Source organism: Anabrus simplex, chromosome 2 (assembly GCF_040414725.1).
Source record: "Anabrus simplex isolate iqAnaSimp1 chromosome 2, ASM4041472v1, whole genome shotgun sequence".
NCBI classification, from domain to species: Eukaryota; Metazoa; Arthropoda; class Insecta; order Orthoptera; family Tettigoniidae; genus Anabrus; species Anabrus simplex.
This window is the reverse complement of record NC_090266.1, coordinates 270,444,384-270,470,614: the sequence shown is the minus strand read 5'-3', so window position 1 is coordinate 270,470,614 and position 26,231 is coordinate 270,444,384. Positions and strand designations below refer to the sequence as shown.

Below are 26,231 nucleotides of genomic sequence, written 5' to 3'. Positions count from 1 at the left end.
AACCATGAAACTACTTGTGATTAGTACCATCATGTGTGGAACACCATGGGTTGCCTTTACTTGCGAGTAGTACCACTATGTTAGGTACACAATAGGTTTGTGATTAGTAGCAGCATAAGGTAAGTGTATGGGTTTTCAAGTACCCGTGATTAGTACCATTGTGAGAAACACCATGTGTCTGGGCGTTGCCTGTGATTGGTACCACTATATCAGCGGCACTGTGGGAGGAACACCATGGGAATACCGGTGCCCGTGATTAGTACACTTAGGTAAGGAACACCATGGGTTTGCGTTGCCTATGAGTGGCACCATTATGTGAGAAACACCATAGGTCTGCGTTACCTGTACAAAGTAGAATACTTGTGAGTAATACCATAATGTGTTGAACGCTGTGAGTCTACACTATTTCTGATTAGTACCGCACCATGACAAATACCATGGTTCTACTTTACTAGCGATAAGTACCATTATGAGGGGCTGATGACCTGGATTTTAGACTCCTTTAGACAACATGCATCCTCGATTCAGGATTGTGCTTTAGAAGCAGTCCCTTGGTGAGTAATACTATTGTTTATGATAGTTTCTGAACTGGATCCACTGATTGTTTTAAATTCATATCCATTCATTCATTCATTCTTCATAATCATCATGTTTTGTTTTTTTAAATTCTGGTCAGTGGATGATTTTGAACTTTTAAAATGTCACTACAATTTGTCTCATTTTGTACAATTAGGGGCTGTTGACCTAGATGTTAGGCCCCTTTAAACAACAAGCAGCATCATCATCATCAGATTTGTTATACCTACACCAATCAAACTACAGACTAGGGAAGTATCTTTTACTAAGATACATAATATTCTTACATATTTGTATAATTGAAGAACTGAAGATCCATATATGGGTAAGTGTATCGCCTTGTGGTAGAAGTTGAAACTCTGTAATTTACGAGAGAGCAAGTCCATGTGTTAGGCCTATTACGCGTCATAAGAAACTGAGTGAATTGGCTGTGCAGTTCGATGACATTGCTGTGAGCTTGCTTTCAGGAGATGGTGGATTCAAGCCCCACAGTCAGCAGGTCTGAAGTTATAATACCAATTTAAATGGTTCGTTATTGGACATTATACATTTTCCACCTAACTCTCTCCTGGTTGCCAGCGTTTCGCCCCCATGTGCAAGGTTGGGCTCATCAATCGGTACCTTGCACACCTACCAAGATGCTGGCTAGTGAATTCTGTGGAGGCCACTGCGTAGGCTACTTGCTGTGTTTTTTGTTTTTTTGTGGTTCCCTCATTTTCATCTCAGGCTAATGCCGTGGCTGTACCTTTATTAAGGCAACAATCGCTTATTTTCCTTGTAAGTCCTAACCCTCTTTCCTATCCCATTTTTGCCTTACAACCCGTACTTAGTGGGATGTAAAGCTATCAGCATTATTATTAAAAGGAAGGGCGGATATGTCCTATGTGGTAAGTCCTTGAACTTACAGAAATTGCAATGTATTATACAATCTAGATTCTTTCTCTCTTTCCCCTCCCAGTCCCTTTAATAACACAGTTTTAGTAATGCGTACATCAGAATAAAGGCAGGAAATGTTTAAAATTAATTTAAGCGAGTGAAGGAGAGAATGTATGACTAGCTCAGGTTCGTGGGTTCGAGTCTGGCGGTATTTGAAAGTGCTCAAATATGCCAGTCTCATGTCTAGATCTACAGGTACATAAAATAACTCTTGCGGGACGAAATTCTGGCACCTCGGCATATATGAAAACGATAGAAGTAGTTAGTAGAACTAATATTCAATTCTTCAGTGAGCTTGAAAGCTGACCTAATTTCTGTTCACGTAGCTTGGCACATTAGTGTTCCTATATGGTGGGTTTGAGTCCGGCGGTATTTGAAAGTGCTCAAATACGTCAGTCTCACGTCTAGATCTACTGGTACATGAAATAAATCTTGTGGGACAAAATTTTGGCAGTAGAACTAATAACATTATTATTTTCAATTCTGCATTGAACTTGAAAGCTGACCTAATTTCCGTTCAAGGAGCTTGACACATTAGTATTCCTATATGTTTCCTGGATAAGCTTGAAGATATAACCAGCCTGCAGGCTGAAAATATGCCCAATAATCTCTCTCCTTACTGGTTATTGAAGACAGAAGGAAATGTTCACGCAAAAGAAAGGGAAGTCATTAATTGATGTCTGGAACTTTCGAAAATCACACTGCAAAGACTTATTAAATAAATTGCATTGTTTAACATGCCCCTCTTTTCAAGAATATGGTTATAGTACGCCTACTGTATATCAAAATAAAGACAGAAATATGTAACATTAATTTGAGTGAGAAAGTGTGTTTATTTCCTTAATTCCTCTTTGAGCGTGGAAACCGACTTGATTATGAATAACTTGATTTATTTCATCTTAACTTTTATCATTTACTAGGGTAGAGAAACATTCATTATCAGTGCTTACATTGAGGTTAGTTTGTTATGGTTATGTCTGGTGATTTTAATATGTAACCAGGCAGGTTGGCAGCAGTGATCAGCCATTTCAAAAGAGAAAAGAAGAGAATCGGGCAGCGATATTTACTTTCTAGTGTATTGCCTCACGTGGCGATCACCCTTATTGCCCATGTAGCTAAGATATTTGAGAGAGTATTTATTGGAAGGAAGACTGAGGAGGTGCTGGTATGCTCTTGCCTTGATGTTCTTTGTCTGATGGACAATTTGCTCCAAGCAACGAATAAGACTATCAGCCGCTTGCAATTTGAAACAAGTTTGAACCAGATACAGAAAGAAGAAGTATCTTGTTTAGGACATGTTTATATTTATCTATACAATTTGAATTCATGTAATCAGAATGATGTTCACAACTGATGGTTTGTATGTGTAATGGTCTGCTGAAAAATTCACACACAAAAATTACTAAAATTACTGCTTTAATTAAGATGGGTGCTAAGAAGAAAAACCCTTCATTTGTGATGAAATATATATAGTATACAATAAAAAAAAAACTGGAATCAGAATGCTTACCTTTGCTTGGTATATAACTCTTAGTTTTAGGTTCCAAAGAAAGCAATGAACGAAGGGCACTATGGTTTGAGGTATTAGGTGGAACACCTGCAACAGAATATAACTGAGTTGAACGAAGAGAAAATAAATAAAAACATACAATTATAAACACAATGCACACAGCACTTAGATAACTGAGAAGATGGGACAAATTAGATATTGTTGGGCATGATTAGCTCAGTGGCCTAAGTGCTGTCTTCAAACTCAGAATGCTGAGGTTTGAATTCTGGTAGATCCTGGGTTCAAGATATTCATCTCATGAATCATATGGCCTCAGGATGGGCATCTGCTCTTACACACCTGGAAAAGAGCAAAATGAGCTTGGGCAGCTACTGTACATCAAGTGCAGAAATAACTGGAATAAACTGAAGAAAGTTAAAAAAAAAATTATATTTCTCCTCTAAATATTCCAAAAATAACCAACAGAAAATTCTGCAAGGGGCCCTTAAATGATCAGCATTACTACACAATATTATTGTGTCAATATATCGCTTGAAAACACTGTTTCCATATGGCTCAATATTATCGAACAATATTTATTTCAATATTTATTGCTCCACAGACAGGATGTAGCGTGGAAGAAAAAGAAGAGTTCCTCAATAAACTGGAAACACATATTGTTGGAGATGGGATCATGATAATGGGAGATCTGAATGCTCATGTGGGAACTGATAGAATGGGGTATGAGAATGTTCTGGGCCCACATGGGTATGGTGACAGAAATGAAGATGGAGAGAAACTGTTGGACTTTTGTATCAGAAATAACCTGGTAATATAGAACACATGATTTATGAAGAGGAATAGCCAGGTGATCAGCCGATATAGTTGGGATGAACAGTATGTAACACTCATCAATTTTATAATAACAGACCGAGAATGGGGAAGATACGTCAACAATACGAAGATAATCCCCAGTGAAAGTATGGAAGGTGATTATACATTATAATATTAACTGTGGAGTCAAAACAAGTAAAAATCCCTAAAATTGTATTACAGAAGAAACCAAAGATAAAAATTTGGGAATTGGAGGAGAATAAAAGAATGGCATTCCGAGATTGTATAACAAGGAAGATGCCTACTAACACAGAAATATGAAGTGGAGAATAAGAGTGGGACAATTTAAGACAGACATTTGTGCAAGCAGCAATCAAGGTATGCGTGAAAACAAAAGCAAAGGATACGGGAAAGGTCACACAGTGGTGGACGGAAAAAATAAAAAAAGAAATAAAGGAACACGGTGAAGAAAGAAATTGATAAGGAAAAGCAAAAAATGTATCAGAGGACTAAGAATAAGACAGAAAGGTTACATGTAGAATACAAAAGATTGAAACTACAAGTAAAGAGGAGTATCAAGGAAGAAAAGGAGAAATGTTACGGAGAGTTCACCAACAAAATTGAGCAAGATAGTCGAGGAAATCAGAAGCTATTATACAGAGTAATCAAAAAGAAATAATTCAAGGAAAAATCAAGGCATTAGAGAGAGAAGACGGATCCATAGTACATGACGAAAAGGGTCTTTAGAAGGTGATGGCAAAGTATTTTGAAAAACTTTATAATGAGGATGACTGCTTGGAGGAAGGAGAAGATAAGAAAATGGAAATAATAGGTGAAGAAAAGAAGAGAACCCGATAACATGGTTGAAACTTGAAAGGGCAGTGAAAGCAATGACCAAAGGTCAAGCAAGTGGAAAAGACAAATTCAATGCTGATATGATTAAGGCAGCAGGAAGCATTGGACTACAGTGGCTATACAGAGCCCTCAATGCCATATGGAAGGATGAAAGGTTACCTGAAGATTGGCAACAAGGAAGCATTGTACCACTGTTCAAGAAAGGAAATAGGAAGAAATGTGAAAATTATAGAGGTATAACCCTATTATCACATGGGCTAAAAATAATCCAGAAAGTCATAGACAAAGGACAGAGGGATATAATAGAAACACAGAGGAAGAACAATATTGCTTTAGACCAAATAGACTTGATATTTACAGTGCAAACGATAATGGAAAATCATCTGGAAAGGTTTTTTTTGTTTTTTTTTTGTTATTGGCTTTTACGTCGCACCAACACAGATGGGTCTTATGGCGACGATGGGACAGGAAAGGGCTAGGACTGGGAAGGAAGCGGCCGTGGCTTTAATTAAGGTACAGCCCCAGCATTTGCCTGGTGTGAAAATGGGAAACCACGGAAAACCATATTCAGGGCTGCCGACAGTGGGGCTCAAACCCACGATCTCCCGAATACTGGACACTGGCCGCACTTAAGCGACTGCAGCTATCGAGCTCGGTACATCTGGAAAGGAACAAGGAATTCATCTTCATATTTTTGGATTTGGAAAACGTTTACGATACAGTTAAGAGAAAACATGTATTGGAATGCCTACTGAAAAGGAATGTACCAAAATCATTAATTAACAAGATAAAAAAGTTGTATCATGCGAGTAAAAGCATTGTACAATTGGGGAGTGGTGACTCTGAAACATTTTATACAAAAAAAGGTCTCAAGCAAGGAAGTGCACTGTCACCATTATTGTTTATTATATTGATGGATGAAATCATAAAACATGTAAAACAGAGTATCAGTAGTGATGAAGTGAATGCTTTGGTATTTGCAGATGATGTGGTCTTTGGAGAAAGGGAGAAAAGGAAGTACAAAGGAGACTGGACATTTGGAATGAAAATCTGAAGGAGTTTGGAATGGTAAAAAGAAAACTGTAGTCATGCACTGTGGAAAAGAGAAGCAAAGTGAACACAGGTGGTGAACGGTTAGAGAATGCAGAACAGTTTACGTATCTGGATAGCATTATTAATGGAAGTAATGAAATCAACCCTGAAATTAATAACAGACTAAGTAAAGGTACAACATTTTATCATCAAGTCAGAGAGCTTTTATGGGATGACAAAGTACCCAAGAGAACAAAATTCAAATTACATAAACAGTATTTCATACCAATTGTAACATACGGACTTGAAACGCTGGTAACTAATAAGAGACAAGAGAGTAAGATCCAAGCAGTAGAAATGAAATTTTTAAGAACATCAGTTAAAAAGACAAGAAGAGATAGAATTCAAAATATTAAAATCAGAGAAAGAGCTAAATATAGAACTGTTAGTACAGAAGATACAGAAAGCAAGACTGAGATGGTTCGGATATGTAAAAGGAATACGTAGCAAGAAGGGAATTGGAAAGGGAAGTTAAAAGTAGGAGACCAGGTGGAAGACCAAGAAGAAGGTGGATGGATCAGATTTGGAAGGACATTAGAGAAGCTGGATTGGATGTGGTGGAAGTAATGGAGCAGGAAAAGTGGAAGGACAGAAAGGAGTGGAGGAGGCTTGTTGACCACACCCAGGCGATTGGAGTGGGACACTGATGATGATAATGAATATTTCTCTTGAATTGCTGGACTAGTTCACCTAGTTATTTCTTCGCTTGGTCTGCTATGTGCAGCGTTGAACATGTCACGAATCAGTGACACCTATTTGCTTCTATCACCATGGCAATACAACTATGTTCAAAGGCATAACAGTCCATAATGAAGATGTATGTATGTATGTATGTATGTATAGGTCTTGTAACATTCAACTAGCTATTCTAACAGTTTACTGTCTTTACAAGCCCTTATCGAAGATGCTACACGAAAGCTCACGTTACAAGTGATGCAACTATCCACAAGAATGCAGCTCCACACATTTGTGCCTTCTTTGGCTGTGCCTTTGAAAAGTTGAGATTATCATACAGGTAGCTTATGCCCTTTAGCGACAACCACTTCTACTGCATGCTGCATAATATAGTATTCCTTTATACATCCTCTGAAACAGTAAGATTACGGTCTTCAACTCACACAGTGCAAATTCGAGCAACATAACATTAATAATGCTGCAGTTTCCATTCATAATATTACTGCACCTGCAGTGATAATATTATATAAAGAAAAAACAGACATTCCAAAAACAAAACACTGAATTAATTAAACCGTGTAAGTAATAGCAGTGGAGGATAAATTAACTTGTGGTTGATGTTCTGAGCTGCACATGCCAACTCCAGCCAATGTTGCCATGTTGATTCCATTGCTGTTTGTCTCCAGTGGTTGAATGCCCAGGTCTTTGTCTTCCATACAACAAACTTCAACATTCTCCATCCCAGGAGGAGATTTACAAGAACATGAACTGCCACCATCAAATATAACAATACTAATAAACAGTTTTACCTAACAGCCTTTCTCCTTCCAGGCATCATCTAGTGAAATTCTAGTGTGGTACACTATTTTTTGCCTGTTCTCATCTCTAATATAGTTAATTTCTGCAATAATCAAGCTCTGAACATCTGTAAATATAAATGTTGTGTTGTTACAGCTAATATCTCTTTACTTGTATCTTTATCAGCTCTATAGAATTGAAATGGCAGTGGAGATAAACTGATCACATGGCAGTTCTGTCACTTACCGGTATGTCCATAGGGAACAGTGGTTTGTGAATGCTGACAGGTTTAATGAATTAATTCTGTTTTCGAGAGTTAGTTTGATTCTGTCTTTCTACAATGAATTGAACCTGAACACTGTGATTTTAAAACCAGCTGATCATTTTCAACTTCCATGAACTTGCAATTGCTCCATCCCAAGCCATGTGAAGCACTGTCCTACCTATAAAGAGATGACTGTAAATTAAAAATTAAGACTTCTTCAAACCATATCTGGAAGCAATAGTTGTCCATCTCTTCATGGAAGTCACAGGTTTCTTTGGATCTACATAACAACACGCGGTTTGGAACAAACATTGTTGAATTCCTTGGAATACAAACTAAATTTACCCTGCACTGATCCTTCAGCAGACTGATCTGTCCATTTTTCTTAATACTGTATCCTGTACTCACAGAACTTTTGTTTATGTAGATAACTTTATCAAAATTCACCTGTCTGAACTCTCTTAAAAATCTGCATTGCAGTGCAGTAATATCACTTCTCTCCATGAAGAGTTTTCAAGTGGGGTAAGCCCTCCAGTAAAAACAAAGTTGCCCTGTTATACGTGTGTTCAGTACTCAGTTCGACCCCAGTTGTTGTACATCACTCACCTTAGATATTATTGAATTAAAGGATATCATTATGTTTTTTTCAAAATAGTTCAAGGATGTCATTAAATGAAAAAAACTGCTGTTAATGTATGCCAAACTGCCCTGTTTTTATATATAGGACATGTAAACACAATTCACTAGTCATAACTAGAGACGGGAATTTGCTTATTTGCCTATTTTATTCCTGTGTTCAGAAACGTATGCTTTTGAGTTATAAATCCGTTTTAGGGTCTTTTTAGCTATATTTCATAGGTTTTATTGCGCCTATAAATGCCTATTTTAGGGGTTTGTGCCTATTTGGAGTATAATTGTCTATCTGATGCCTTTTGACTGCATTTTTAGAAAGCGATTTTCTTCCAGTGCATTATATTGTAGCTAGTGTACTCGACAGAATTATCTTCTCTTTTCTCAATATTTGTTTACCCCACAAACAAAATGGGAATTCTCAGAAGTCACCAGAAATAGTTCTATGGAAATTTTCATCAGGAGAAATAAGGAACAGTTTGACCTCGGAGCCTTCAGCCCCTCCAACCTCCTAAGACATATGCGAGAACCAGACACCGTCGAACTATGTTGCACAACCCATATGCCCTGTACCTCCCTTTCGATGTGAACTGTTGTATGTACGCGTACGCTTTATGTTCAGAACGTGTTGTGATTTATTGTGAAGTGGAAGAAGAAGTGTGTTTGCGGCAATGCCTAAAGAAAATGCGTCGAAGTCCTACTGGCTGAAGCAGTGGACCACAGGGGATACCAATTTCACTACGGACGGAAGGGTAGTCTGTCAAGCTTGCTGTAAGGAGGTAAGTTCGTTTGTTCCTTTTATCTTTTTTGTGATTGAGAACTTGGTCTCATTTCATTGTAACATATATAGGCCTATTCATTTATGTATTGTGGCAAGTTGTTTTGTTGCAATGCTGTATTAGTCGTGAACTTTCAATAAGTTATATTGCTAAAATGTAAATAATCATTAAATTATTGAACGAGGAGTTAGAACGCCAGTGGTCTCTTGTCACGGAATGGATGAAAATTAAATCATTATTTTGAACTGTGATTCATTTCCTATGAAAATAGATTTACAACTGAAATGCAATTTTTAAAACTCCCTTTAAAAAATCGTGAATTCTATTACACTTCCGCTAAGCCTATGCGAAACACAGGTTGCAGATCCAATGTAGCCCGGCTAGGACAATGCCACAGCGTGTTTTACAAGGTTGCCAAGACTATCTTTACAAGATCAGGCCAGCGAAAAAAACGTTGGTTTGGATTGGTGTGGTCCGGTTAGCAACCGTTGTGCTTGTGGGGGGGAAGCAAAGAGGGTCAACAAGCCTCTAGCATCCCCTCTTGAGTCTTGCTAAATTGTGACAAAAATAAGGTTACACGCGCATGTCACGACAATTTCAAATCACGCGATTTTTAATTTTCAATGAGGGTGGCGGCCTTGTGGGCACACGATGCAGGATCTATTGCAGGCAACAGAAAATAGTCTTCATGACAGCTGACCCGGCTGACCAAACCTGGCGAATAGAAACAAATAAAATTTTCACACATCTGAGATTTATAATGCCAACGTTTTCATTCTTCTATATAGTAAGAATAGTGCAAGGGCCAGCTTGGTGTGTCCTTGGCAAGCAAAAATGACGGACCTCTCCCCTACGCTACTCTGGTATTGTTTCAAGTCATTTTTAATTATATTTTTCACCCAGTGAACTCAACATGATACTGCCAAATTATAACTGAAAATCCTGGAGGACATATTTCCATGTAAATTATGAATTCCCTTGTTCCTACTTTAAAGTTTTGCACTTCTAGGAAAATCATCTCTAATAGTCTTTTTTTTTTTATGAAACAAATGCATGATATATACTAAGCATTATTTCCAATTAGCCCAACTGCAGAAATTTAAGATATAGGGACAATGTAATTTATGTCAATTTTATTATTTTTCAGATCAAATGTGAGAAAAATACCACACAGATCAACTTAGGAATATTGCGATGCATCTGATTCGACTACAGAAATCTGTATCAACGCAGCCTTTCTACCAATCCCCCTTAGGCAGTGACCAATAACCATCATCTTCAGACCTATGCACTGCAATGCTGGGAGCTAATATGATCCTGCATATGGTTTGTATTGAAACTATTAGAAATATTATTCGCCCAGGAACATTAGCTATTCGTTTAGCTGCTAATATAATTGCAGGTCATCTCCTTTTACCAAAATCCAAGTAATACACATAATTTCAACTCCCATATGCTATTATTCACGCAATAGCTATTAATAGTGCTACATCCCCAATTCGATTAGATAAAGTTGTTAATAAACCCGCATTATAAGATTTAACATTTTGGTAATAAATAGCTAAACAATAAGAAACGAGCCCTAATCCATCCCATCCTAATAAGATTCTAATCTTCAAATTTCAACAAGCTGCCAGGAGCAATCACCAAGTTGGAGAAAAGTGGGATGCCCCTGGTGGAGTCATTTAGGATTGTGGAAGAAGTCGGGGGAAGTTTTGACCGAATCTCTGGGAAGGCAGCCGCTGTCAGCGAAATAAAACCAGATGAAGTGACTTCAATGAAATTTTGTCCAATCACTTCATGTGATGTTGAGAGATCTTGCTCTCAGTACAAAAACATTATGCATGAGAAGAGAACAAGATTGTTACCAGAAAACATTGTAGCATTGCTTGCAAATTACTTTTATAGTAATTGAGTGTGTTATTAAAATGTAAGCAATTTTTCATGCCAACTTTACACGTTAGTGCCTATTTAAACGCCTATTTTGGCTAATTTAAGAGCCTATATGCCTGCCTATTTTAACTGTTTTTAGTGCCTGTAATTCTCATCTCTAGTCATAACAATTCACGTCAGCTGGATGTTTCTACAGAATATATAATACATACAAAAGATATTTTTGGTTAAAACAATTTATGTCAGCTTAACCATTTTAAGTATTTTATCATTAAACAAAATGCAGGATCCTGGCTATTTTCATCTTAGGTAGTAGGAACAGCAGCTGAAGATGCCTAAAATTTAGACAAAACATGTCCCACTTAAGACATAACAACAATGTAAAAATATTTAGGTAAATCAATTAAAAAATTAATGTACTGAAAAGATGGACTCTCAAAAAACAAAACAGAAAAAAACGCTTTGATCGACTTGAGTTCACACTCAAAGGTTCGAGTTTCAACATATGCACCACCGTTGAAAGATGCGAATACTTGTCCAATTCCTGGATTTTAATTTTGTCTTCATTAGTAAGCGATTTTATGACTTTTTTAGTATCCATAAATGGGCTACCACAAGACAAACATGCGCCACGCTAATCAACTTCACACAATTATGGTCTTAATCCATAGGTAGGCTATCACGCGACAAACATTCGCCACTGTTCACTGTATCATTCAACACAGAATAAATGTCCAACTTCTGAATGGAATGCAAAATACAAGCACAAACAGGCTTACAGAATTATTCAGCAGTATCAATGAAAACCGGAGAGTAAAAATGAACTTTCCTGAGGCTAACAGCTTGCTTCCTGAAGGTGTAATTTATCCTGTGAAGTTCAAGAATTCAAGGCCATTACCCGTTTTTGTGCAAATTTCCCCAACCTACCTCCTGTGGCAAGGGCTCTAATCCGTGCTGGAAATCACGTTCCTTTTACAAGGGATGACAAAGAACATTTTCACGGCTAGAAAAAATGATGTGATGGTACTAAGTGGTAACAGTGAAAATGTGTGAAGCGATAAGCAAAGTATTTTTATATAGATTTAATACGATGTGAATCGGGACTTCGAATTTATGACATACTAAGTAAGAAATCTTAACGGGGAACGCACTAATGAGGTTTCACTGTAATTTCTCATCTCCAGTTAAATTATGGAAAGGCTTATTCTCATGTAAATGTATAGCAAAGCGGTTATCATTATTCTGCTGGTTCTTGTAATATGTTTTCATGATATACAGGGTGGCCTACTTAAACCTTTCACCGCAGATATATCTGGAACAAAAAGAGATATTGAAAAATGACTTTCACGGGCATGAAGGCAGGGAAGGGGCTAATTGGAGTAAATATGATGAGCCAGACCAAAACGTAGGAAAATAGTATTTTCAACATAAACTTAAGTTTTTTTAAATGGACACCTGTATTATTTCTTGTGCATTCATTAACATGAAAAATCACGTAAGTAATGGCATTTGTTTCATCACAATAGGTCAATTACATCCCGAGATATTGAAACGTGAAGTTGACGCTTGAGATAAACAAAACGCGCAGCAGTTGCACATACCGAGAATCAAGCGCGAACCTCACGTTCCTCTAATCGCGATGTGATTAACGTACTACGATGCGACAAGCGCTGTACTTAATGCTATTTGCACTATTATCAAGAGGGATGAAAGTAAGAGAAGGGTTTCCTGTCACAGCAAAAGGATATCTAAATAACAGTTTCTCTCTTGCGTGTTTTATTTACCTAAACAATACACTGCAGTACTCTGTATTGTACTACTTCAGAATGTACATAATTCGTACAGCAAAGTTACTGTAACGAAATTTAATGTCACCGGTCAGTGTAAGCCGACCCATTACACTATCCAACACACCCCTAGCCTCTGAAGGTCTGTACTGGAGTGGAACGACATGAGATCATCGCTGTGTAGTGTGCGAAAGGTTCTCTACGAAGAGGGTTGACTTGTTGAAGGTACGTTTGGGTAAATGACAGTGGTGTACTGTACACAGTAATTGGTATCGACGTTTTAAACGCATTAATGTAACTGTCCATCCTTTCTAGGCATTTGACATGGGTTTCATTAAGGAAGACATGTCATTACATTACGGAGAATGTCAACAAAATTGCACATGAGCAGCACAACTATATGTACAGCGTTACCCGAATAGACATCACCCAACCCGTCCTTCCTTCACTAATATTGTTAGAAGACTTTGCGCGACAGGAAGCTTGTCTCCATGACAGCGGGTCCGAAGCAAGAGAGTAACACATCAAGCAACAGAAGTCGCTGTTTTGGCAGTTGTTGCAATAAATCCTCATACCAGTTCATGTGAAATAGAAAGACAGATTGGAATCCCTCGAACAAGCATGCTACGCATTCTTCACAGGCATAAATACCACCCATATCACTTGTCATTACATCAAGAGCTTCACGGCAATGACTTTCAAATTCACCTGGAATATTGCCAGTGGGTTCTGCAGCAAGGCCATGACGTTATGCGTAGGGTACTGTTTACCGATGAAGCCACGTTTACAAACCATGGGAACATCAATTTACACAATATGCATTACTGGGCAACGGAAAACCCACATTGGCTTCGTCAGGTAGACCAACGTCAGTGGAGCATGAATGTATGGTGTGATATTGTAGGACAGCACATCATTGGCTCATATTTCATTGATGGCACTTTGACTAGGCGAAAGTACAGGCAGTTCTTGTGACGTACCTTACTTGTACTACTGGAAAACCTACCTCTAAATTTGCGTCAAATAATGTGGTATCGCATGATGGATGCCCTGCACATAATGCCATAGTGGCAAGAAATGCACTAAATCAACAGTTCCCAAATCGATGGATAGGACGAGGCAGTCCTGTTCAGAGATTTCCAGCACGATCGCTGGACTTCACTCCATTCGATTTTTTCTTTGGGAACATGTGAAAAATGTGGTGTATCAGCAGGTTCCAACAACAAGGGACAACATGAAAGACTGTATTACTGCTGCATGTACTGCAGTAACACCAAAAACACTGGCAGCAGTGAATCAATCAGTGTTGCAGCGTGCACAGCGGTGTTGCCATGTAAATGGCGATCTCTTCGAACATGCGTGGTAGAGTTTCTGTTGTGAGGAATCTGGTAGCATACCGGTATACGTGTTTGTGGGTTCTGAGAATTTTGTTTGTTTTGTACGTACTACTGTACAAACATATGTTTATGTCATCACTTCACCATGTGCAAAATTTCATGTGTAATGTAGTAATTAAAAATGTCCAGTAACATGTCCTGTACTTGTCATGTAACATTATGTAATTGACGTGCAACTACGTACAGTAAACCAGCATTTTAACCCCCTCTGCTAGATCCTCGGTCAGCGATTGATTTTGTAATACCCCGACCGGTGATATTCAATTTCGTTACAGTTATGTCCATTCTAGTACTGTACAGTAGTAGAGATCAATAGAACACAAATGAGCAACTCCTTTCTCTGTAATTCCAGTGTGTGTGACTGGAAATAGGTATTGTTTCAAGCCTTTTCATAACAGCGCCTGTCACATCATAGTATGGCAATCATATTGCGAGTAAGAGGACTGTGAAGTTCGCACTGGACTCTCGGAATGTGCAACTGCTGCGCGTTTCGTTTATCTAAAGCATGAACTTCACATTTCCAGATGTAACTGACCTATTGCGATGAAACAAACACCATTACTTATGTGGTTTTTCATGTTAACGATTGCGCATGAAATAATACCTGTCCATTAAAAAACATAAGATGATGTTGAAAATACTATTTTCCTACGTTTTTTACTGGCTCATAGTATTTAATTAGCCCCTTCCCTACCTTCATGCCCGTGAAAGTCATTTTTCAATATCTCTTGTTGTTCCAGATATATCTGCGGTGAAAGGTTTAAGTGGGCCATCTTGTATATAAGTTTAAGTTAGGTTAGATGATGCTGTTTGAATAAGAAAACTGAAACGTTTGACACAGAATTACATTTATTTTGATTTTTCATTTTAATGTAACTGTTGTCTAATCTTCACAACCTTAGTATATTACTCTAGCAAAACAAAAAACAAACAAACAAACAAACAAAGAAACCAACCCCATGGCGCAACAACCCCTAAGGACCATAGCCTATCAAGCGACCGCTCCTTAGCCTGGAGACTTGCAGATTACAAGGTGCCGTGTGGTAGACACAATGAATCCTCTTGGCTATTATTTTTGGAGTTCTAGATTAGGGTCACTATCTCACTGTCAGATAGCTGAGTGGACCTCAAACCAGCCCTCAGATCCAGGTAAAAATCCCTGACCTGGCGGGGAATCAAAGTCAGTTTCTCCGCGTAAGATGCAGGCATGCTACTCCTACACTGCATGGTCAGCAGCCACGCCTACCGGTTCCGCTATATAAGCTCAAGCACCAAGACCCTTGGGTCACACACGGCTCACTTCTTTTTGTATCTGCATGTTTATTTACCTATCTATTCAATACAAGGCTAATGCTAATGCAACTATATTCTCACAATAGTCGGTTATATTATCATCACAATATTAACATTACAATAATACTAGTTTCAGCACTTGGGCCATCATCAGCTATACACATTAGGCACAACACACATTAAGATACACAAAGCATCTAAAAATGAAGAAAACACATTAAAATGAATCTGTAGTTAAAGGCTTGATGACAACAAGTTCATACATCGCATAATGGTTTTTTTTGTTTTTGTTTTTTTGCTTTATGTCGCACCGACACAGATATATCTTATGGTGACGATATGCTAGGACTGGTAAGGAAGCGGCCGTGGCCTTAATTGAGGTACAGCCCCAGCATTTGCCTGGTGTAAAAATGGGAAACCACGGAAAACCATCTTCAGGGCTGCCAACAGTGGGGTTGGAATCCACTATCTCCCAAATACTGGATACTGGCCGCACTTAAGCGACTGCAGGTATCGAGCTCGGTATACCGGTATCGCATAATGTAGTATGGCAGAAATGTCTTGAATAGTAAAATGTTGTGTTGTAATATACCGTATATTCTTAATCTTATTTATTCTTATGATAAACGGTGTGCTTGACAAACTTCTCAGACTGACTTAAGAAAATCTATGGATGTTTCAGATGTGTGGCCCAGAAGGTACTGATTCTGTTGATACGGAGTGGTAAAGAATAAATGTCCAGATATTTTTTTTTTTTAAAGGGGGGGAAATAAATTTATTATAATGGGACAAAAGGCCTAAATAAATAGGTTCATTAGAACAAATTTGTTACTTTCATTGGCCTGTCTGTCTCAGTCTCATCCTTGACTTTGACAATATGAAAGTGAAATACATAGGAAAATTTTTAAAATTTATTTCCACCTATTCAATACAATATAAGATGTTGACATTTAAGTCAAAACATTTTTCAAATGTGAGACATGTTTCACCTCTTACTGTGAGGCATCTTCAGTCACTAATCAGAACCTTATTACTTTTGTCAGACAACATTTCAAACATTCTAAAGCTACTATAAAAATGTTCATAAAACAACTAAGAATCTAATATAATGATGAACTCACCTCCACACGCCAATCTTAAGCCAATAAATGCTTCACGCCCCTCTGCTTCCCCTACTATACACAACTCTCTTCCGTGCGCCAATCACAAGCCTAGAGCCCCGCCCCCTCCAACCCATCCCCCTCCGCACAGACGACACGCGTACAACACAAGGAGTAAAAACGTTAGTGACCACTAGTATCTTGACAACGATTCACGCAACAAGTCAAACGGGCCAGCAACGCCATACGTAAGCACCAACATCCTCTCTTCATCAACACTTTAACAAAACCTTCCCAAGTTTTTTCTTTCATTCTCATCATATTAATACAGTTTTTCTCTTCATTTCAGAACCAACCAATCAACAACATTATTTCAACAGCCCCATTAAACTCCCACAACATTCGTCAATAATATAAAAATTTCCAATATCAACATTTTTGAAAATATATTGTCAATCTGTTAAGAAAACAACAGCCATTCAACCTTCGTGTTAAAATCTTACCAACGTAGAGAATAACAGCTCATCATCATCTCTACAAACTTACTCAGATGAATCAAAATAAATTTAAGCCAACTATAAACTACTTGTCAGCACAATCTCGGTGAACCCATCTATAGATAACTTATGAACTGTTGACCATTAAACATTACGGGCAAATATACGCTGGCATCAATGACAATTCCCCAACATTTGGAATGTTTTTCCTTTACATTTTACATTTTATATTCATTAATGTAATCTTTTTCATATGTGTATATTAACATGTTATTTTACCTATACTTCAAACTCTGACTAAGGCTTTAAGCCATCAACTGTCACTTATGATACCTCCTTCACACCCTTCCCAATGAATGAAAATTTACCCCAATCGCTTCTGCTAAAGTTCCTTCTAATTTTATATTTGTGGTCACTCCTGCCGATATAATTATTTTCCAACTGAAGCCTCTCACGGATATCTCCCCATGCTTCTTCTCCTGTATAGGCTCTATATAATCCTATAAGTCTAGTTTTCTCCCTTCTCTTACTTAAAGTTTCCCACCCAAGTTCCTTTAACATTTCTGATACACTACTCTTTCTCCTGAAATCCCCTGTTATAAATCCTGCTGCTTTCCTCTGCACACTATCTATTTCTTTTATTAGGTATTCTTGATGAGGATCCAAAACACTGTTTGCATATTCCAATAATGGACGAACCATACTCAAGTAACTTTTTTCTTTTAATTCTTTGTTGCATCCTTTAAGTAGCCCCATTATGACATGTAACGATCTGTATGCTTTCCCAACAATGTCATCAATATGACCCTTCCAGTTCAAATTACTTTCAAATCTCACACCTAAGTATTTGCACTTGCCATCTTTTGGGATAACTACCTCATCCAAAGTATATTCAAATTCCGTTTTAAAGCTCCTGTTTGTAAAAGTTGTAACAGTTGATTTGCCTCCATTAACCTTCATATTATTTTCTTCAACCCATTGTTGGATACTTTCAAGGTCCCTTTGTAATTCTGAACAATCCTCAATGTTGTTTATTTCCCTATAAACAATTATGTCATCTGCATACAATCTTATTTTTGATGTTATATTGTTCCCTAAATGATTTGCGTATATTAAGAAAAGTAACGGACCGATTATACTACCCTGTGCAATTCCCTTCCAAACTTTCTCTTCCTGTAATACATTATTTCCTACTTTGACTTTCTGAACCCTTGAATTTAGAAATGTTTTTATCCAACGTGTAACCCTTACGTCCAATCCTATTCCCTCCAATTTCTTTAATAATATTCCATGTTCCACTCTATCAAAGGCTTTGGAAAGATCTATGGCTACACAATCTAACTGACCTCCTGAATCCAATTGATCTGATATGTCCCGCTGAAATCCCACCAGTTGTGCCTCACAAGAAAATTTCTTTCTAAATCCATACTGGCTCCTCATGAACCAATTTTTATCATCACATATCCCACTGATGTACTTCGATATTAAACTCTCCAGTATTTTACAAATTATACTGGTCAGGCTGATTGGTCTGTAGTTCTCTGGTTTCCTTTTATCACCCTTTCCTTTATAAATTGGTATTATTATAGATTCCTTCCATTCCTTTGGTATTACACTATTATTTATGACATAGTCAAAGAGAAATTTTAAATAAGGCACTATGTACCACCCCATTGTCTTTAATACCTCCCCAGTAATATGGTCACTTCCTGCTGCTTTTCCTTGCTGAAGCAGTTGGATTTCTCTGAAAATATCTTCATTTGTGAATAAGAAGCTTCTTGTTTCCCTCTGTCTCTCTCCCTCTCTATCTTCTGTTTCGGTTTCCAGCTCTTGACAATCATCTACTGAATCTCTAAATTCCCTACTAAATAGGTTTGCTTTCTCAGTATCTGTTAAATAGTGTTCACCCCCTTCTCCCACCATTGTAGGAATTTTGATTCCTTTTCCTTTTTGATTCCTGATATATGAATACAGCTTTTTCCATTTCCCTGTGTGGTCATTACCCTCTTGAAGTATGCTATTCATATAATTCTCTTTTGCTTCCTTTTTCACTCTATTCAGTTCCCTCATTAGCTGTTTTCTAGTTTCTCTACTCTCCCTACCCTCTTTGATTTTCCTGTTTACTATTCTACATTTTCTTTTTAATTTTCTTATTTCCCTTGTATAATAAACAGGGTCTGAGGTCATTTTACCCTTCTTAACAGGTACAAATCTCTTCTCTCCTTCCCAAATGATTCCTTTAAATTTAGCCCAAAGTGTATCCACGTTACTCCCTTCACTTATCCAACAACTGAATTGTGATTTAAGGTAAGTCTCAAATTCATCAACTTTAGTTTTTCTGTACAATTTCTTGTCTGGTGTAACCCTCTTATTAAGCCTTTTTGGTACGAGTCCTACATCCATTATTACAGCCTTATGGTCTCCTATTTTTAAGTGTACCATCTAAGAACCTACTATTTTAATATCATTTAAATGTACTGTATATCTTCATTGAAATGATTTTATATGCTTTCTACTATGTATTTAAAACCTAATATTGACTAAGGCTTCAAGCCATCATCCGTACTACTGTACCATCTAATGTCGTCCTATTCATCAAGTGTACTACACATTGTTCATCATTATATTAGATTCTTAGTTGTTTTATGAACATTTTTATAATAGCTGTAGAATGTTTGAAATGTTGTCTGACAAAAGTAATAAGGTTCTGATTAGTGATTGAAGATGCCTCACAGTAAGAGGCGAAACATGTCTCACATTTGAAAAATGTTTTGACTTAAATGTCAACATCTTATATTGTATTGAATAGGTAGAAATAAATTTTAAATATTTTTCTATATATTTTACGAAACTTTCAATATGGACAAAAAATTATTTTCATCACTTGTAACATGAAAGTGACCGAGGTATGTGTGATGCTAGTAATACCATTCCTTATGCGGGCAGTCCCTGTTATGAATGGTGTGAAAATGTCACTCCTACCTCACTCCTCATTTCCCTAGTATGCCCCTTCAGTGATGTCTAGGCTATTTATGACAGCTGTTGGCGGAACTGTGGAGAATCAAACCAGCCTTCGGGCTGAATACCCAACATACAACATACATGTACATATTTATTTAGGCTTTAGGCCTTTTCTATATATTGTCCCTGTCAAATTAATGGCAAGTGTGTGTGGTTAAGTGTTTTGGATCTTATTTGGGAACATTTATTTGGCAACATAATCTTAAATATCATTCTACCAGCTGTTACTGGCTTGCCTGAAGCAAGCTGCTGTCTTGTTTCTTTCGTTCAGTAACCCCGCCAGCAAGCGAGCACATCTGATAAACCAGTCCTACTCAAGGCCAGGGAGCACTGGTGAAATATACACTCTGGAACTCATATCAGTCTGGAACAATCGACACTACGTTAAGAGTAAAACCAATAATGTGAATGAATGAATTACATCACTTTGGGAGTGGCGACCCCATCGTACTAATAGCCTATATATGATTCATTCACTACATCCCTGATCCGGTTGTAGGTTTTCAATGAATTCCATGTAACCCAATCACGAATACCGTGTGACACACCTCCATACAAGTGGTTATTTAAGCCATGTGAAATAGTCCTCACATTCTTCTTTCTTTCCGAGATGCGAATCAAGGTAAGTGTTGTTTGATAGCTCAATAATATATTATGGTCTGGTCAGAACATATTTTAATAACACTTCGTTACTTTCAGTTCTAGTAAACTGCACTATCAAGAAGAAGAGAGACAACACTAAGTATATTCAGCCTGCATGTTGGATGCTTCAACATGTCAACATTAATCAGAAGAGGATTTCCACAGCCGCATCACCGATCAACAAGGGATTCATCTTCGTTGGAAATGTACTGTTAAATATGTGAGTGCAACGCCATGTTCTAAGAAATGAACATGAAGGCCCATGGAGTGTAAGCAGTCATCGCCTAAGTATCGAGTCTCATTAGCAACTTCAACTGAGAAATACTCCTGAATGTTATTTCTAAAAATCAGAATATTAATAAACTCTAGACCACTCATTTAAATAATATATTTAACAACTTATTTTGTGAATTTTGTGGAATATTGTGATGATAATTTACTGTGGGCTAGTTGTTGTCATCCACCTATATTTTACAACACGGTGCTCAATTTACATTTGTCTAGTACCAGTATTAATTCAGGATGGCTGTGTTTAAAAATAAAAGTCAATAATAGTAATAATAAGTGTTACGGGGATACCCGTGGACCAGCAGAGGTGAAAGAAGGTGCCGGGGTGAATGGGTCTAACTACTATGTCGACAAAGAATTTAAACTGAAATGGAAGGTTATATTTTCAAAAAGCAACAAGTTAACAATTCCTCACTTAGTGAGATAACAATGACATAGCAATTTAAAAACAAGACTTAGAGTTCCAAGATTTCAAAAATTTCACGCTCTTGAGCTACAAGCCCCTAGTTTTATAATTTTTGAGTTCCTGTCTCAAAATTACCAAAGAGTACAAATTTATACCAGGGCAGAAATCCCTCAATACCTTGAGCGTTGGCTCCCAACTCACTATATCAAGCCTTCAAAAGACATTCAGTAATCTTACTTTGAAAAAGAGCTAACAGACTCTCAGTTTTCGAGCCCACTCAAGGCAATATTAGAAAATTACAATTACTTGCCATCAAGGCACAAAATTTAAAACAGGGGTATCTAGTACCCAACCTATTGGGTCATAGCAGAAAAGAACAGGTTAAGTAAATGGCCCAAAACACAAAATGAATGGAGGCGTGTACTTGCACTCCTAAATATGAGTTCTTAAAACCTAAAAGGCACTAGGCCGATGAAACAGGGGCTATTCCCAAACTATGGAGGTGACTCGTATAAGAAAAAAACTTACGACATTATGGAAAGGAAGAAAACCAGTTACAAAACGTAGTCACCTCAAACCAATATGAAGGGGAGCTCGAGAGGGTACACATCACTCTCTGTCCCCGATTCACAGTTCAAGATTTTATGAAATTTTTACATTAGCTGGCAGAACTTACATTTTAGAGAAGTTGGTTACATAGTAAAAGTTTCGGACCTTACCCTCAGGTTAAACTGCAGAACTAGAAAAAAGTAAGACGTTAGATGGCCATTACCTTGCTGAAGAACTGCTGCCTGATGAAAGAGGCGCCTCCGCCTCCTGCTTGACACACACACTAAGTTAGATGACGATCAATTGGCCCAGAGACGTGAAAATCCGCAGTTTATAAACCCTCGGGGAAAGTTCGAGACCTTTCATGAATAAAGTAGCCACACCCTCTCAATTTTATTGGAGAATTTAAAAGTTATACTCAAAATCGAAGGAGGAGGAGAAGAAGAAGAAGAAGAAGATGGTGATTGGTAGAAAATTAATTACAGAAATTCTTGATTGGTTGGATTCAAAACTGGCGGAAAGAAAAGATCAATATTGCCAACCCAAAAACAAGGAACATTAATTAGTAAAAAAAACTTACGAATACAAAACTTCTTTGAATCAAAGTTCATCCACTTCGCACCAGGGTGCGTGATCATAGTTCTTGTAGTGACATCTGTTAAAGAAGGTCCAAACTTCTTGATGAAGGGCTAACAAAACAAGTAGAAATATTTACACAGTACTGGAAACTTCACAATAACAAAATTACGTCAAATTACTGTAGTAACATCTTCTGAGTAAAGGTTTAAGTAGGTCTAGTTTCAAGTTCACTGTTTCTCCAGTAGAGGATTTTTTTTTTTTTTTTTTTTTTTTTTTTGCGCAAGATTTAAATGCGCGGCATAGGGGTATACCTCCTGGTACAATAAGTAATAATAAAAAGTCACAGTGGGTTAATAATGAATTTAAAAGGTGTTGAGTGTTTAATTACAGATAGAATTTGTTCAAGTTGAAAGAAGCAAAGTTGTGCTCAGATATTATATTACCGGTAATATGGTAGACTTGCAAGCCAGGAATTCTTTTATTTCACAATTTTCTATACGTCGCACTGACATAGATACGTCTTACAGTGACAGGAAAGGCTTAGGAGTGGGAAGGAAGCAGCCGTGGCCTTGATTAAAGTACAGCCCCAACATTTGCCTGGTGTGAAAATGGAATACCACGGAAGAACATCTTCAGGGCTGCCGACAGCGGGGTTCAAACCCACTATCTCCCGGATGCAAGCTCACAGCTGCGCACCCCTAACCGCACAGCCAACTTGCCCGGTAGTCAGGAAATTTAGTGTGGACCATCTGTAAAGGTATTTATGCCTTCGCATCATAATTTAAGAGCACAAGTTGCAGTTTCGCAATGATTGATGGTGGTGGTGATGATGATGATAAAATTTTAAAAAGACGCTCGATGACCATGTGTTAAATTAACAATGTGTTTTAATTTAATCCACACCATGTGCGAATTTACTGTATTGACTCAGAACAGAATAATCTTCGGAATTAGTTATTTTTGGAGTAGAACATCGTTGAATAATGGCTAGCATCATTAAAATCATGATTTTTGTGTTTGATCACTTATTTTCAGATAGATGGTGGAAAATGATGTTTAAGTGAAAGTCATCTGATTAATTTTTATATGATACCCAGTGTGAAATTAAGGACCAAATCTAAATTTTGGGAGTCGAGTAAAATATTATGTATAAAATTAATAGTTTGGAATATTTTCATCATGTTATTTCATGTGATATATAATTGAAGTATGGGTGTTAATTTGACCACATGTTCACCATGGAGGATCAGATCATTTGAGCATTGAAAGAGTTTTCTTTGTTTTTGTTGATATTTTTGTGTGATATAGTGGATTATATCAGGATTGACATATCAATTGATCTATTTATTTTAGTAAGAAATAAGATTGTGATATATTCTCAAAGAGAGGAAATATTAACAAGGAAACTATGCTAAACATCATCATCATCATCATCATCGGTTTGCCCTTCCAGCGAGCCGGGTAGGGTGTTTGAAAACGAGCGTCTTCCAAAGTTGCCTATTCAAAAACATTTCGTTGTCCAAGACAGATTCCCAATTCCATCCTCTTCTCTCCACGTCTTCCCTCAGTTGGTCCATCCATCTTCTTCTCGGTCTTCCAGCTGGTCTTCTACCTGTTATTCTCTTTTCCAAATAAGCACATGGTAACCTTGTGCTATTCATTCGTTTAACATGCCCAAACCATTTAAGTCTAGATGACCTAAGTCTTTCCTCCATCGATTCATTTAGACCTAGGTTAGATCGGATCTCATCATTTTTCACATGATCAAGTCGGGTCTTTTGGAGGGCAGTTCTAAGAAATTTCATTTCACAGGCTTGAATCCTACTATAATCCTTTGATGTTAGTGTGCAGGTTTCCAGAGAATATGTAAGGATAGGAATGAAATATGACTTGTACAGGGTCATTTTTGTTCTTTGTGGGACTTTCTGATCCCATAGTAGGTGTCTAACGATGCTGTAAAAGTTAGAGCCTTTGGTTACTCTGTTTGTTATTTCTATCTCAGCTCTGTTATTACTAGCGATTACGCTTCCTAAATAACTGAATTGGTGTACTACTTCAACTTGGTGGTCCTGTATTTTTATGTTGCATTCTGTATAATGTCTGCTGATTTTTAATGCTACTGTTTTTGATGGGTTCAATTTCATTCCATAATCATCAAACTTCTTACACCATGCATTCAGATTATGCTAAACAACAACTTGTAAAAAGAAAATTAATTGTACAGTAATAATCAGAGCAAATTAATGGATCGAGTCAAATATTAATGGACTGATGTGTGATATACATTAAATGTGCGAGTTAATGCTCAGTTAAAGATAACTAAATGTCAGACTTAACTCAACTTGTTGAAATTAGATTGGTAAAGTGCTATTACTGAATTTAATGTGATAACTTAGCTCTATTAATAAGTAATTAATTCAGAATAAGAGCAATGCTCATTGAAGTGTCACGACAACAAATTGGATCGACATTAAATAAATTCTGAATCTATTTTGACCAGTGGACTGGTAGATTGTACATATTTTAAATAGTAAAGTTTACACCCTGTATTGTTGTAACTAATTTTCCGTTGCCTTCATGCCCTGAAAATGAAACAAATAAATGATACTAAATAAAGTTAATATAGAATCTGTCTTTACACCCCTATTAGGTAACACACAGAGATATCATGATGCGCACTGTGTCACCAAGTGCTTCTCCATGTTTCGCAGTGTGATGTTTTGGCATTGATCCGATAAAATTCCCTTGTCGGCAGAGAAGGATCGTTTTAAAAGATAAAACTAGTTGGATGAAATATCTTCCAGGCTCTTCATGTTCATCACCTTGCAAACAGATAGAGCTTGAATAACCTAATTTCATTTCAAGACTACATGGGCCTGGCCCCGCGGTGTAAGGGGCAACGTCCGCCTGTTACCTGGCGGCCCCGGGTTCGATTCCCGGCCGGGTCAGGGGTTTTTAATTGTAAATGATTAATATCCCTGGCCTGGGGACTGGGTGTTCGTGTTGTCCTTAATGTTCCTTTCCTCACATTCAACATTTTACACTTCAGCCATTTACATAATACACGCAGGTTCCTTAAGCTACATTTACACTCCCTCACCCCTAAGTAACTGCGGAGTGAGGGCCCTCGCTGCGAGCCGGAGGTCAGTCGGTTTTTGTCCGCGCATCAAAGGGTTTCGCTCTCAGTGTAAACGTGGTCCCCGTAGTTGCGCGAGGGACGAATCAAGAACAGTGCTTGCAGCTCATCGAGCTCTACAAAAATAGAGATTTTATGTGGACTCCGAAAAACAAAAACTATATCAATCGCAATAAAAGGGAAGATGCATGGAAGGAAATTAGTTCTCAACTAAACTTTCCTATCTCTACAGTGAAAGCACTACTGGGATCATATCGAAGTGAAAGATCGAAAGAAAATAAGAGCAAAGTCACTGGATCAGGTAAGCTATTACTATTAGTTTATAATGCAAAATTGTGTCATTTGAATGACTTTTTTTAACCTACCGGTACCTATTTTGAAGCATTCTTGGGTCATTGTGAAGAACTTCCACTAGTGGGCAGACAACACCACATTTGGAAGGCACAAGCCCTGAACATTTGGATTCGTCATATTTAGATGGGCTATTGCACTTGTGACTAATTTTACTTGGTTTGTGATTTATTTTTTCTTCCATTATTTTATCTTTATTTTACATTTTCACCCATTTTTTGTATTGATCCACAGCAATTAACAAATATATCAAACGCTATTTTTTAAATGGGTGCGGTTTGGATACGAAATGCATTTCTAAATTGAATTAATATTGTGTGATTTTAATTATTAGCATTCCTATTTGTTCGTTTGACTTTTTTA

The 26,231-nt window shown here is 37.4% G+C and overlaps 1 protein-coding gene across 1 annotated transcript in view; it reads right to left on the bottom strand.

Moving 5' to 3' along the window:
• The window catches only part of Sara (Smad anchor for receptor activation), a 431,539-nt gene that overhangs the window by 223,239 nt on the left and 182,069 nt on the right, over positions 1-26,231 (bottom strand). The window contains exon 8 of the mRNA XM_067140577.2: positions 3,023-3,109. Coding sequence (XP_066996678.2) covers positions 3,023-3,109 — 87 coding nt within the window. The remainder of the gene's footprint in view (positions 1-3,022; positions 3,110-26,231) is intronic.